This window comes from Callionymus lyra, chromosome 14, assembly GCF_982586985.1.
Source record: "Callionymus lyra chromosome 14, fCalLyr1.hap1.1, whole genome shotgun sequence".
Taxonomy (NCBI): domain Eukaryota; kingdom Metazoa; phylum Chordata; class Actinopteri; order Syngnathiformes; family Callionymidae; genus Callionymus; species Callionymus lyra.
In genome coordinates, this window is record NC_141831.1 from 1,539,602 (window position 1) to 1,554,601 (window position 15,000).

Here is a 15,000-nt window from a genome sequence, read left to right on the forward strand (position 1 = left end):
GAAGAGGAGGAGGAAGAGGAGGGTGAGAGGGTGAGGAAGAGGAGGAAGAGGAGGGTGAGAGGGTGAGGAAGAGGAGGAGGAAGAGAAGGAAGAGGAGGGTGAGAGGGTGAGGAAGAGGAGGAGGAAGAGAAGGAAGAGGAGGGTGAGAGGGTGAGGAAGAGGAGGGTGAGAGGCTGAGAGACATTGCATGGATTCACAGGTCGAGGCTACATCCACACACGTCATCAGAGACTTTTAACTTCATATGTTTATAAACAATTCATTTATTTTGTTCAGTTTTGAATCACGTTCATTATTTATTTATTTATATGTATTTATAATTTTGTAACGTTAAACATTTCATGAACTATAAGGATCGACAAAATGTCATAATTTTCTTTGATATATCATTTATTATTATTATTATTATAATTATCATTATTATAATTGTTTTAATGTGATTATTATTATGTTATCACACAGTTTTAAACTGTTTCTTAAAGATCAACACTAAAGGTTATATTTATCTTACATCTTATCATGTTTTCGTCATATATATATATATATATACATGCATGTATATATATATGTATATACATGCATGTATATATGTATATATATACATACATGTATATACATATATATATGCATGTATATATATACATGCATATATATTTATATACACATGCATGTATATATATCCAAGCAGACGTTAATAAAGCACAGGTGGATGTAGCCTCGAGCGCAGAAGAGAAGTAGATCATCAGCGTGGGTGAGATACTATAACGAGGTTATATCATCCCACCCACCCTAATGCCGAGCCCTTGGGTGTGGCCACGCCGTAGCCCTTGGAGTCCAGGTTCCCTCCGACCTTCATGGTGTCGCAGGGTTTGCGCTGCTCTATGTACTCGTTCATCGTCGACTCGAGAAGAAAGGCGAACTTGCCCTTCGACTTTCGCACTCGAGCGACGCCGTCCGGTGTCGTCTTGGCGAACACCGACGGTTCGGCCGACTTCATGTACGACCACATTTTCTCGTACACGGCGATCTTGGAGCGCTGCAGGAGACAAGAGCAGAGGTTAGACACGACGACAATCAACATGTTAGCATGACGGCACCGCTGCGCTAATGGCTACACAAGATCTTTCAACTCTCACTGCTGGGTGTAAGTTTTCGCAGCATCAGGGTGAGGGTTGAGGGCGAGCGGTGAGAGCGAGCGTTGATGCGATGAGGGCGAGCGGTGAGGGCAAGCGTTGAAGGCGAGCGTATAGGGCGAGCGTATAGGGCGAGCGTATAGGGCGAGCGTATAGGGCGAGCGTATAGGGCGAGCGTTGAGGGCGAGCGTTGAGTGCGATCGTTGAGGGCGAGCGTTGAGGGCGACCGCAGAGGGCGACCGTTGAGGGCGAGCGTTGAGGGCGAGCGTTGAGTGCGATCGTTGAGGGCGAGCGTTGAGTGCGATCGTTGAGGGCGAGCGTTGAGTGCGATCGTTGAGGGCGACCGCAGAGGGCGACCGTTGAGGGCGAGCGTTGAGGGCGAGCGTTGAGTGCGATCGTTGAGGGCGAGCGTTGAGGGCGAGCGTTGAAGGCGAGCGTTGAGGGCGAGCGTTGAGGACGAGCGTTGAGGGCGAGCGTTGAGTGCGATCGTTGAGGGCGAGCGTTGAGGGCGACCGCAGAGGGTGAGCGTTGAGGGCGAGCGTTGAGGGCGAGCGTTGAGGGCGAGCGTTGAGGGCGAGCGTTGAGACGAGCGTTGAAGGCGAGCGTAGGCGGCGAGCGTTGAGGGCGAGCGTTGAGTGCGATCGTTGAGGGCGAGCGTTGAGGGTGACCGCAGAGGGCGAGCGTTGAGTGCGATCGTTGAGGGCGACCGCAGAGGGCGAGCGTTGAGTGCGATCGTTGAGGTCGAGCGTTGAGGGCGAGCGTTGAAGGCGAGCGTAGACGGCGAGCGTTGAGGGCGAGCGCAGAGGGCGAGCGTTGAGTGCGATCGTTGAGGTCGATCGTTGAGGTCGAGCGTTGAGGGCGAGCGTATAGGGCGAGCGTTGAGGGCGAGCGTTGAGGGCGAGCGTTGAGGGCGAGCGTTGAGGGCGAGCGTTGAGGGCGAGCGTTGAGTGCGATCGTTGAGGGCGACCGCAGAGGGCGAGCGTTGAGTGCGATCGTTGAGGTCGAGCGTTGAGTGCGATCGTTGAGGGCGAGCGTTGAGGGCGAGCGTTGAGGGCGAGCGTTGAGTGCGATCGTTGAGGGCGAGCGTTGAGGGCGAGCGTTGAGTGCGATCGTTGAGGGCGAGCGTTGAGGGCGAGCGTTGAAGGCGAGCGTTGAGGGCGAGCGTTGAGGACGAGCGTTGAGGGCGAGCGTTGAGTGCGATCGTTGAGGGCGAGCGTTGAGGGCGACCGCAGAGGGTGAGCGTTGAGGGCGAGCGTTGAGGGCGAGCGTTGAGGGCGAGCGTTGAGGGCGAGCGTTGAGACGAGCGTTGAAGGCGAGCGTAGGCGGCGAGCGTTGAGGGCGAGCGTTGAGTGCGATCGTTGAGGGCGAGCGTTGAGGGTGACCGCAGAGGGCGAGCGTTGAGTGCGATCGTTGAGGGCGAGCGTTGAGGGCGAGCGTTGAAGGCGAGCGTAGACGGCGAGCGTTGAGGGCGAGCGCAGAGGGCGAGCGTTGAGTGCGATCGTTGAGGTCGATCGTTGAGGTCGAGCGTTGAGGGCGAGCGTATAGGGCGAGCGTTGAGGGCGAGCGTTGAGGGCGAGCGTTGAGGGCGAGCGTTGAGGGCGAGCGTTGAGTGCGATCGTTGAGGGCGACCGCAGAGGGCGAGCGTTGAGTGCGATCGTTGAGGTCGAGCGTTGAGGGCGAGCGTTGAAGGCGAGCGTAGGCGGCGAGCGTATAGGGCGAGCGTATAGGGCGAGCGTATAGGGCGAGTGTTGAGGGCGAGCGTTGAGTGCGATCGTTGAGGGCGAGCGTTGAGGGCGACCGCAGAGGGCGAGCGTTGAAGGCGAGCGTAGACGGTGAGCGTATAGGGTGAGCGTTGAGTGCTATCGTTGAGGTCGAGCGTTGAGGGCGAGCGTTGAGGGCGAGCGTTGAGTGCGAGCGTTGAGGTCGAGCGTTGAGGGCGAGCGTTGAGTGCGAGCGTTGAGGTCGAGCGTTGAGTGCGATCGTTGAGTGCGAGCGTTGAGGGCGAGCGTTGAGGTCGAGCGTTGAGTGCGATCGTTGAGTGCGAGCGTTGAGGGCGAGCGTTGAGGGCGAGCGTTGAGGGCGAGCGTTGAGGGCGAGCGTTGAGTGCGATCGTTGAGGGCGACCGCAGAGGGCGAGCGTTGAGTGCGATCGTTGAGGTCGAGCGTTGAGGGCGAGCGTTGAAGGCGAGCGTAGGCGGCGAGCGTATAGGGCGAGCGTATAGGGCGAGCGTATAGGGCGAGTGTTGAGGGCGAGCGTTGAGTGCGATCGTTGAGGGCGAGCGTTGAGGGCGACCGCAGAGGGCGAGCGTTGAAGGCGAGCGTAGACGGTGAGCGTATAGGGTGAGCGTTGAGTGCTATCGTTGAGGTCGAGCGTTGAGGGCGAGCGTTGAGGGCGAGCGTTGAGTGCGAGCGTTGAGGTCGAGCGTTGAGGGCGAGCGTTGAGTGCGAGCGTTGAGGTCGAGCGTTGAGTGCGATCGTTGAGTGCGAGCGTTGAGTGCGAGCGTTGAGGTCGAGCGTTGAGTGCGATCGTTGAGTGCGAGCGTTGAGGGCGAGCGTTGAGGTCGAGCGTTGAGTGCGATCGTTGAGTGCGAGCGTTGAGTGCGAGCGTTGAGTGCGATCGTTGAGGGCGACCGCAGAGGGCGAGCGTTGAGTGCGAGCGTTGAGGGCGAGCGTTGAGGGCGAGCGTTGAGGGCGAGCGTTGAAGGCGAGCGTAGGCGGCGAGCGTATAGGGCGAGCGTTGAGTGCGAGCGCAGAGGGCGAGCGTTGAGTGCGATCGTTGAGGTCGAGCGTTGAGGGCGAGCGTTGAAGGCGAGCGTAGGCGACGAGCGTATAGGGCGAGCGTTGAGGGCGAGCGTTGAGTGCGAGCGCAGAGGGCGAGCGTTGAGTGCGATCGTTGAGGGCGAGCGTTGAAGGCGAGCGTACGCGGCGAGCGTATAGGGCGAGCGTATAGGGCGAGCGTATAGGGCAAGCGTTGAGGGCGAGCGTTGAGGGCGAGCGTTGAGGGCGAGCGTTGAGTGCGATCGTTGAGGGCGACCGCAGAGGGCGAGCGTTGAAGGCGAGCGTAGGCGGCGAGCGTATAGGGCGAGCGTATAGGGCGAGTGTTGAGGGCGAGCGTTGAGTGCGATCGTTGAGGGCGTATAGGGCGAGCGTATAGGGCGAGTGTTGAGGGCGAGCGTTGAGTGCGATCGTTGAGGGCGAGAGTTGAGGGCGACCGCAGAGGGCGAGCGTTGAGTGCGATCGTTGAGGTCGAGCGTTGAAGGCGAGCGTTGAGTGCGATCGTTGAGGGCGACCGCAGAGGGCGAGCGTTGAGTGCGATCGTTGAGGTCGAGCGTTGAAGGCGAGCGTAGGCGGCGAGCGTATAGGGCGAGCGTATAGGGCGAGTGTTGAGGGCGAGCGTTGAGTGCGATCGTTGAGTGCGATCGTTGAGGGCGAGCGTTGAGGGCGAGCGTTGAGGGAGAGCGTTGAGGGCGAGCGTTGAGTGCGAGCGTTGAGTGCGAGCGTTGAGTGCGATCGTTGAGGGCGAGCGTTGAAGACGAGCGTATAGGGCGAGCGTTGAGGGCGAGCGTTGAGTGCGATCGTTGAGGGCGAGCGTTGAGTGCGAGCGTATAGGGCGAGCGTATAGGGCGAGCGTTGAGGGCGAGCGTTGAGGGCGAGCGTATAGGGCGAGCGTATAGGGCGAGCGTTGAGGGCGAGCGTTGAGTGCGATCGTTGAGGGCGAGCGTTGAGTGCGAGCGTATAGGGCGAGCGTATAGGGCGAGCGTTGAGGGCGAGCGTTGAGTGCGAGCGTATAGGGCGAGCGTATAGGGCGAGCGTATAGGGCGAGCGTTGAGTGCGAGCGTTGAGTGCGATCGTTGAGGGCGAGCGTTGAAGGCGAGCGTATAGGGCGAGCGTTGAGTGCGATCGTTGAGTGCGATCGTTGAGGGCGAGCGTTGAGTGCGAGCGTATAGGGCGAGCGTATAGGGCGAGCGTTGAGGGCGAGCGTTGAGGTCGAGCGTTGAGGGCGAGCGTTGAGTGCGAGCGTATAGGGCGAGCGTATAGGGCGAGCGTTGAGGGCGAGCGTTGAGTGCGATCGTTGAGGGCGAGCGTTGAGTGCGAGCGTATAGGGCGAGCGTTGAGTGCGAGCGTATAGGGCGAGCGTATAGGGCGAGCGTTGAGGGCGAGCGTTGAGGGCGAGCGTTGAGGGCGAGCGTTGAGTGCGAGCGTATAGGGCGAGCGTTGAGTGCGATCGTTGAGGGCGAGCGTTGAGGGCGAGCGTATAGGGCGAGCGTATAGGGCGAGCGTTGAGGGCGAGCGTTGAGGGCGAGCGTTGAGTGCGATCGTTGAGGGCGAGCGTTGAGGGCGAGCGTTGAAGGCGAGCGTATAGGGCGAGCGTTGAGGGCGAGCGTTGAGTGCGATCGTTGAGGGCGAGCGTTGAGTGCGAGCGTATAGGGCGAGCGTTGAGTGCGAGCGTATAGGGCGAGCGTATAGGGCGAGCGTTGAGGGCGAGCGTTGAGGGCGAGCGTTGAGGGCGAGCGTTGAGTGCGAGCGTATAGGGCGAGCGTATAGGGCGAGCGTTGAGGGCGAGCGTTGAGGGCGAGCGTTGAGGGCGAGCGTTGAGTGCGAGCGTATAGGGCGAGCGTTGAGTGCGATCGTTGAGGGCGAGCGTTGAGGGCGAGCGTATAGGGCGAGCGTTGAGTGCGATCGTTGAGGGCGAGCGTTGAGGGCGAGCGTATAGGGCGAGCGTATAGGGCGAGCGTTGAGGGCGAGCGTTGAGGGCGAGCGTTGAGTGCGATCGTTGAGGGCGAGCGTTGAGGGCGAGCGTTGAAGGCGAGCGTATAGGGCGAGCGTATAGTGCGAGCGTATAGGGCGAGCGTATAGGGCGAGCGTAGACGGCGAGCGTATAGGGCGAGCGTATAGTGCGAGGGTTGAAGGCGAGCATTGAGGGCGATGCAGAGGTGTTGGCTCCACGCCAGCTGCCTGAGGTCTGACAATCTGTCGCGCAGCAGACGCCGCGGCGTGGAGCGACGCCGCCGACAGACGGAGACAAACTCTCTGCTTCAGGAACAGCAGGTCACAACAGGTCACAGCAGGTCACAACAGGTCACAACAGGTCACAACAGGTCACAACAGGTCACAGCAGGTCACAGCAGGTCACAGCAGGTCACAGCAGGTCACAACAGGTCACAGCAGGTCACAACAGGTCACAACAGGTCACAACAGGTCACAACAGGTCACAGCAGGTCACAGCAGGTCACAGCAGGTCACAGCAGGTCACAACAGGTCACAGCAGGTCACAGCAGGAACACGTCAACCGTGAGTTCAATTCAATCAACATCCACGAACCTCTGGACTCTATTTACAGTAGAACCTACAAGGATTCTACTGTAGTTTGATTGACAGAGTGTGTCTTTGATTCCAAATAAAGAACGAGTATGAATGTAATATCAATGTTAGGTAAGATTTTCAAAGGTCATCTCCGGACCCACGCAAGGTCATGTCAGATTCCTTTGTTAGCAATTTAGCTTCAGCTAATGGCTACATTTAATACTCGCTGTGGTGCAAGTTTTCATAAACAAGTGGAACAAAAACTAAAGTCATAACATTGAACATGAGAGAGTAGAGACTTGACTACATTCTTCACCTTCAAACATGTCAATCACCTTCAAACATGTCAATCACCCGAGGAGTAGAAGTCACATGAAGAGGCTGAAGTAAAGTCAACGTAATGTTTGAAGAAACATCTCGAAAAACATCTTTCAAACGCTGTAAAACAGAAGCTTCATCCACCACAGGACTCACAGGACTCACAGGACTCACAGGACTCACAGGACTCACAGGACTCACAGGACTCACAGGACTCACAGGACTCACAGGACTCACAGGACTCACAGGACTCACAGGACTCACAGGACTCACAGGACGAGAGACGAACACGATGGTTCAGGCAGGAAGTCACTCATAAAAGTGTGAACCAACAAAATAAAAGAACATTTTCAGATGTTAAACGACTTTACGTTCCTAACGGTGTTAACAACAAACATCCCTCCGTGACTCGTGACTTTCAAGAAGTTGTAAATGTCATTTATCAGCAGTCATGTGACTGAGTGATGACATCATCACGAGTGACTGAAGCAGGTCTGTGTTGTCAACAGATGAAGAGCTTCCTCCGGAGGATCAAAGGTCACGTCTCTGCTGAGCCTCGATCAGACACTCGCTGAGCTTCGTATCCTGAGAGAGACTCGCACCAGACGAGTCACCATTCTTTGGTTCCTTCAACTAAAACCGTCCCTGAAACAACTTGAATAAATCAATACGAGCCGCGACTCACGGGTTGACCTGAGGTGACCTGAGGAGACCTGAGGTGACCTGAGGTGACCTGAGGTGACCTGAGGAGACCTGAGGTGACCTGAGGTGACCTGAGGAGACCTGAGGAGACCTGAGGTGACCTGAGGAGACCTGAGGTGACCTGAGGAGACCTGAGGAGACCTGAGGTGACCTGAGGAGACCTGAGGTGACCTGAGGTGACCTGAGGAGACCTGAGGTGACCTGAGGAGACCTGAGGTGACCTGAGGAGACCTGAGGTGACCTGAGGAGACCTGAGGTGACCTGAGGAGACCTGAGGAGACCTGAGGTGACCTGAGGTGACCTGAGGAGACCTGAGGAGACCTGAGGTGACCTGAGGTGACCTGAGGAGACCTGAGGTGACCTGAGGAGACCTGAGGAGACCTGAGGTGACCTGAGGAGACCTGAGGAGACCTGAGGTGACCTGAGGAGACCTGAGGTGACCTGAGGTGACCTGAGGAGACCTGAGGAGACCTGAGGTGACCTGAGGAGACCTGAGGTGACCTGAGGAGACCTGAGGAGACCTGAGGAGACCTTAGGTGACCTGAGGTGACCTGAGGAGACCTGAGGTGACCTGAGGAGACCTGAGGAGACCTGAGGTGACCTGAGGAGACCTGAGGAGACCTGAGGAGACCTGAGGTGACCTGAGGTGACCTGAGGAGACCTGAGGTGACCTGAGGAGACCTGAGGAGACCTGAGGAGACCTGAGGTGACCTGAGGTGACCTGAGGTGACCTGAGGAGACCTGAGGTGACCTGAGGAGACCTGAGGAGACCTGAGGAGACCTGAGGTGACCTGAGGTGACCTGAGGAGACCTGAGGTGACCTGAGGAGACCTGAGGTGACCTGAGGTGACCTGAGGAGACCTGAGGTGACCTGAGGAGACCTGAGGAGACCTGAGGAGACCTGAGGTGACCTGAGGTGACCTGAGGAGACCTGAGGTGACCTGAGGAGACCTGAGGAGACCTGAGGAGACCTGAGGTGACCTGAGGTGACCTGAGGAGACCTGAGGTGACCTGAGGAGACCTGAGGAGACCTGAGGAGACCTGAGGTGACCTGAGGAGACCTGAGGAGACCTGAGGTGACCTCTGCTCACACGAGCGGCTCCACTAGTTCCATTCATTTTTCATGATGTTGTGCGTCCATGTCGCGTCTCATCAGGAGCGCGTCGGCGAGCGCGGCGGCCGCAGCCACATCAATAATTCCCCGCAGACGTGATGGCTTCTGGTCCGGCGCCCGCCCGTGAATCACTCCCGACACATGCGCTCGTGTTCGTGTAAACGCCGGTCACGTGACCAGAACAGCTGGTGGCGTGAAGATTGAGATTCCTCTCTGGGCTACACGGAGGTTCCGGCGCCAGAGTGTGGTCGACCGCGGCGGCGCTAACGTCGTTAGTTGATAGTCGTCAACATATGACTCGTGTCGACACCAGAGCCGTGATTGACAGGTGACAACATCCGCATGTCTGACGTGTTCTTGGCATCAAAATAAATATTCAAACTTTCTACCTGCAGCATTTTCACTCATTTTCTATCTTCATAATGATCTTGTTTCTCATCACGACTCAGATTTACTTCCTTATCCAGCAGAAAAAATCATAGAAATCACTGTTGAACACACTTTGACGTCAACACATTTAAATAATGGTTACACATTTAAATAATGTCTACACATTTAAATAACGTCTACACATTTAAATAATAAAAGGTTTGTTGTTCAATTAAAGATCTACAGGAAGAAGATGTGACGAGGTCGACATTCTCATCTTAGAATGAATGGAGCTAGCACTGTTCGCCACTAGCTAAGCTAGCACTGTTAGCCACTAGCTAAGCTAGCACTGTTGGCCACTAGCTAAGCTAGCACTATTGGCCACTAGCTAAGCTAGCACTGTTGGCCACTAGCTAAGCTAGAACTGTTAGCCAATAGCTAAGCTAGCACTGTTGGCCACTAGCTAAGCTAGCACTGTTAGCCACTAGCTAAGCTAGCACTGTTAGCCAATAGCTAAGCTAGCACTGTTGGCCACTAACTAAGCTAGCACTGTTGGCCACTAGCTAAGCCAGCACTGTTAGCCACTAGCTAAGCTAGCACTGTTAGCCACTAGCTAAGCTAGCACTGTTGGCCAATAGCTAAGCTAGCACTGTTGGCCACTAGCTAAGCTAGAACTGTTAGCCAATAGCTAAGCTAGCACTGTTGGCCATTAGCTAAGCTAGCACTGTTAGCCAATAGCTAAGCTAGCACTGTTGGCCACTAGCTAAGCTAGCACTGTTGGCCACTAGCTAAGCTAGCACTGTTAGCCACTAGCTAAGCCAGCAATGTTAGCCACTAGCTAAGCTAGCACTGTTAGCCACTAGCTAAGCTAGCACTGTTAGCCACTAGCTAAACTAGCAAGTTAACGATGAGTTGACAGTTTCTTTCAAATGACATAAAAAAATGAATTCCAAACATTATAAGAGAAAATAAATGTCTGTGGAGCATCTTGAGACCTTGGCTCCTGAAAGTCTTTTAAAGTGAAGTTTCTTGGTATTCATTTTTATTTTATTGTTATATAATAAACACTAATTTAATAATAGATCATATATTTGATATATATCAATATAAAAATGACTTTGCAATGAACCAAACACTTGTTCACTGGATTCTATTATCGTCAATAATTCATGAACACGTTCCAGATGTTTCCAGGTTTGTGACGATGATCCTCAACCTTGTCATTTGTTGACTGAGAAGGTTGATCCGGTTCTGCTGCGACCATCATGGCAGCCACGAGTCGCCACAGAACCCCAACACGATGTTCCTCTGAACGTGGTCTCGCAGGAGATCCAGTCATGATTCCTCAGCGCCCCGCGGACCCCGAGCCTCCGAACCCCTGAGACTCTGTGTTTGTCTCGCAGCAATCACGCCCATCTAAAAATAGACGCGACTCGGCTGGACTTTAGACGTGAATGACATTTCCATTTGCCGAGGAACGTCTGCTTCGAGGCTGACGAATGAGATTCTTAATCACGGCCAAGATTCAGACGGATTGTCACGAGCGATCAGTCAGTCGTCGAGAGGTTACGTGTAAACGTTGCTTCGTGTTGTCGTCACACTTTGATGATGTCATCGTCTTTTTTAATTCACAGTTAAAAACTGTCATTCCGTATTTCTGCTCCATGTCGCCTCCTAGAGCCTGACATGTGTACTACATTGTTAAAGCTTTGAACAAGAATTCAAGAGACAAAATATGGACAAATTCTAGTTATTTAACAGTGATTTGCAGTCGTGACCAGGTGAGACTTTTAACTTCAGACCTGAACACAACAGCCTTTTTTTTACTGGACCGTAAAGTCCTGAGCTAAAGTGTGTTCATCAAATCAACTCTGTGTTTGTTTGAAGCCTTGAGAGTGAGAGCATTCATTGTCAAAGATATAACAGCGAACTAACAGCTCAGTGCTTCAGAATTCATTGTCAAAGATATAGCAGCGAACTAACAGCTCAGTGCTCAAGAGTTCATTGTTAAAGATATAACAGCGAACTAACAGCTCAGTGCTTCAGAATTCATTGTCAAAGATATAACAGCGAACTAACAGCTCTGTGCTTCAGAATTCATTGTCAAAGATATAACAGCGAACTAACAGCTCAGTGCTTCAGAATTCATTGTCAAAGATATAGCAGCGAACTAACAGCTCAGTTCTCAAGAGTTCATTGTTAAAGATATAACAACGAACTAACAGCTCAGTGCTCAAGAGTTCATTGTTAAAGATATAACAGCGAACTAACAGCTCAGTGCTTCAGAATTCATTGTCAAAGATATAACAGCGAACTAACAGCTCTGTGCTTCAGAATTCATTGTCAAAGATATAACAGCGAACTAACAGCTCTGTGCTTCAGAATTCATTGTCAAAGATATAACAACAAACTAACAGCTCAGTGCTTCAGAATTCATTGTCAAAGATATAACAGCGAACTAACAGCTCTGTGCTTCAGAATTCATTGTCAAAGATATAACAGCGAACTAACAGCTCTGTGCTTCGGAATTCATTGTCAAAGATATAACAGCGAACTAACAGCTCTGTGCTTCAGAATTCATTGTCAAAGATATAACAACGAACTAACAGCTCTGTGCTTCAGAAATCATTGTCAAAGATATAACAGCGAACTAACAGCTCTGTGCTCCAGAATTCATTGTCAAAGATATAACGGCGAACTAACAGCTCTGTGCTCCAGAATTCATTGTCAAAGATATAACAGCGAACTAACAGCTCTGTGCTCCAGAATTCATTGTCAAAGATATAACGGCGAACTAACAGCTCTGTGCTCCAGAATTCATTGTCAAAGATATAACGGCGAACTAACAGCTCTGTGCTCCAGAATTCATTGTCAAAGATATAACGGCGAACTAACAGCTCTGTGCTCCAGAATTCATTGTCAAAGATATAACGGCGAACTAACAGCTCTGTGCTCCAGAATTCATTGTCAAAGATATAACGGCGAACTAACAGCTCTGTGCTCCAGAATTCATTGTCAAAGATATAACGGCGAACTAACAGCTCTGTGCTCCAGAATTCATTATCAAAGATATAACGGCGAACTAACAGCTCTGTGCTCCAGAATTCATTGTCAAAGATATAACGGCGAACTAACAGCTCTGTGCTCCAGAATTCATTGTCAAAGATATAACGGCGAACTAACAGCTCTGTGCTCCAGAATTCATTGTCAAAGATATAACGGCGAACTAACAGCTCTGTGCTCCAGAATTCATTGTCAAAGATATAACAGCGAACTAACAGCTCTGTGCTCCAGAATTCATTGTCAAAGATATAACAGCGAACTAACAGCTCTGTGCTCCAGAATTCATTGTCAAAGATATAACGGCGAACTAACAGCTCTGTGCTCCAGAATTCATTGTCAAAGATATAACGGCGAACTAACAGCTCTGTGCTCCAGAATTCATTGTCAAAGATATAACGGCGAACTAACAGCTCTGTGCTCCAGAATTCATTGTCAAAGATATAACAGCGAACTAACAGCTCTGTGCTCCAGAATTCATTGTCAAAGATATAACGGCGAACTAACAGCTCTGTGCTCCAGAATTCATTGTCAAAGATATAACGGCGAACTAACAGCTCTGTGCTCCAGAATTCATTGTCAAAGATAATGGCGAACTAACAGCTCTGTGCTCCAGAATTCATTGTCAAAGATATAACAGCGAACTAACAGCTCTGTGCTCCAGAATTCATTGTCAAAGATATAACAGCGAACTAACAGCTCTGTGCTTCGGAATTCATTGTCAAAGATATAACGGCGAACTAACAGCTCTGTGCTCCAGAATTCATTGTCAAAGATAATGGTGAACTAACAGCTCTGTGCTCCAGAATTCATTGTCAAAGATATAACAGCGAACTAACAGCTCTGTGCTCCAGAATTCATTGTCAAAGATATAACAGCGAACTAACAGCTCTGTGCTTCAGAATTCATTATTGAATTAGTTCTACTTTCCAGGCATGAAGGGAAAATGTCTTCCTGGCTTTCTGTGTAAAAACATCCTCTTGTAAAACGACCTGATCACGGTTCATGAGAATCTCTAGTTTGTTGAGAACCATGGCCTCAGATGACACAGTCTTGGACTCACCCTGAAGAACTCCTTGGTGGAGCCGGAGTCTAAGGTGCCGTAGGCGATCTCCGTCTGCTTTGCCAGGTCCTCGGCGCCCTCTATGGGCGACACCATGCGCTCCACGGTCAGGAAGGCGGCCAGGTTGGCGGTGTAGGACGAGATGATGATGAGGGTGAAGAACCACCAGACGCCGCCCACGATGCGTCCGGACAGAGACCTGCGAGCCGAGAGACAAGCTTGAGAGCTAAACACTGTTCTTAAGAAACAACTGTTATTATTCAATCTTCTTTCAAACTGTTATTATTTAATCATTTCTTCTTTCAAACTGTTATTATTTAATCATTTCTTCTTTCAAACTGTTATTATTTAATCATTTCTTCTCTCAAACTGTTATTATTTAATCATTTCTTCTTTCAAACTGTTATTATTTAATCATTTCTTCTTTCAAACTGTTATTATTTAATCATGTCTTCTTTCAAACTGTTATTATTCAATCATTTCTTCTTTCAAACTGTTATTATTTAATCATTTCTTCTTTCAAACTGTTATTATTTAATCATTTCTTCTTTCAAACTGTTATTATTCAATCATTTCTTCTTTCAAACTGTTATTATTTAATCATTTCTTCTTTCAAACTGTTATTATTTAATCATTTCTTCTTTCAAACTGTTATTATTTAATCATTTCTTCTTTCAAACTGTTATTATTTAATCATTTCTTCTTTCAAACTGTTATTATTTAATCATTTCTTCTTTCAAACTGTTATTATTTAATCATTTCTTCTTTCAAACTGTTATTATTTAATCATTTCTTCTTTCAAACTGTTATTATTTAATCATTTCTTCTCTCAAACTGTTATTATTTAATCATTTCTTCTCTCAAACTGTTATTATTTAATCATTTCTTCTCTCAAACTTTTACAATCACAGTCACAACTCGACGCACACGCTGAGATGCTAACATTAGCCGTTAGCTTGTCACAACATATCTAATGTTATTGTAAATAAATATTTATCAACTGAAACTGTTGTCATATTACATCAATAAAGAAATAATGTTTGTGTTCTAACCAGGTTTGTTAGATTCAATGTAACTTTTCAACTTCGTGTGGCAACAAAAGAACGTTTGATTCTATTGGAATCGAACAATATTACAATAAAAACAAACATTTTCAAACAATTAAAAATAGTTTCCATTCTCTGTGGAATGAAACTCAACTGATAATGAATAAATACAACAATAAAACAATGATTAATTTTATTAAAATAAAAATATATATAAAAAATGTTTAGAAATATATAAGAAGTGACTTCTTAGTAACTAGGTTAGAAAAATATAAATATAAATAGTTTCTACTTAAGAGGGTAAAGAGGATCCCACTGCTGTAGTGCATTATGGGAGTTGTAGTTTTCAGTTGACACAATAAAAGCATGAATTAACGTTCGAGCCTCAGATGACGGAGCTGCTAATAACAACAACATTAACTTCTCTCCGCACAGTTTACTGGATCATTCCATTCCGTACGGCAACAGTCAAGGTGTGTGTTTGTGATCTGAACATCTTCTTCTGCTCGTCCTCTCACTTGTGTGCTCGACGTCACCAGAGTCAACAGTGTGCGTTGTGTGCGTTGTGTGCGTTGTGTGTTTCTCTAGCCAGTGTCCTTGAAGCCACGGTTGCTAAGCAACTGAGAGCTTCTGTATTGATCCAAGTTTGTTTACAGTCTGTGTCTGTGCTGGTCGACCTGTCACTCACAACATCAACTCTGAGTGACACCTCGTCACAAAGATCTTCTGCAGAGCCAACATTATATTTTACATTATTTATCTTTTGTTTGGTATATTGTTAAATGTATTTAAAGTTTGAGTTTAGAGTCATTTTTAATGTAGTTTTTTTTTTATGTTCTTTCTCTTTAATTCTATTGTTTTTTCTTCTTTTCAACAAAATGACATTTTATTC

General features: G+C 49.7%; 1 protein-coding gene across 8 annotated transcripts in view; it reads right to left on the reverse strand.

Moving 5' to 3' along the window:
- Positions 1 to 15,000, reverse strand: part of LOC148065653 (glutamate receptor 3-like) — a 93,285-nt gene that overhangs the window by 5,559 nt on the left and 72,726 nt on the right. For 6 of the 8 annotated variants that reach the window (XR_015713335.1, XM_087807938.1, XM_087807937.1 and 3 more), the window contains exons 12-13: positions 13,063 to 13,261; positions 789 to 1,036 (exon numbers count right to left, since the gene is read on the reverse strand). Coding sequence is in view for 5 of the 8 variants with exons in the window: in XM_087807938.1 (XP_087664064.1) it covers positions 789 to 1,036; positions 13,063 to 13,261 (447 nt within the window). In the remaining 3 variants the exon portion in view is untranslated. Of the gene's footprint in view, positions 1 to 784; positions 1,037 to 13,062; positions 13,262 to 15,000 lie in introns of all 8 variants that reach the window. The other 2 variants (XR_015713336.1, XR_015713337.1) reach the window with 1 other exon arrangement.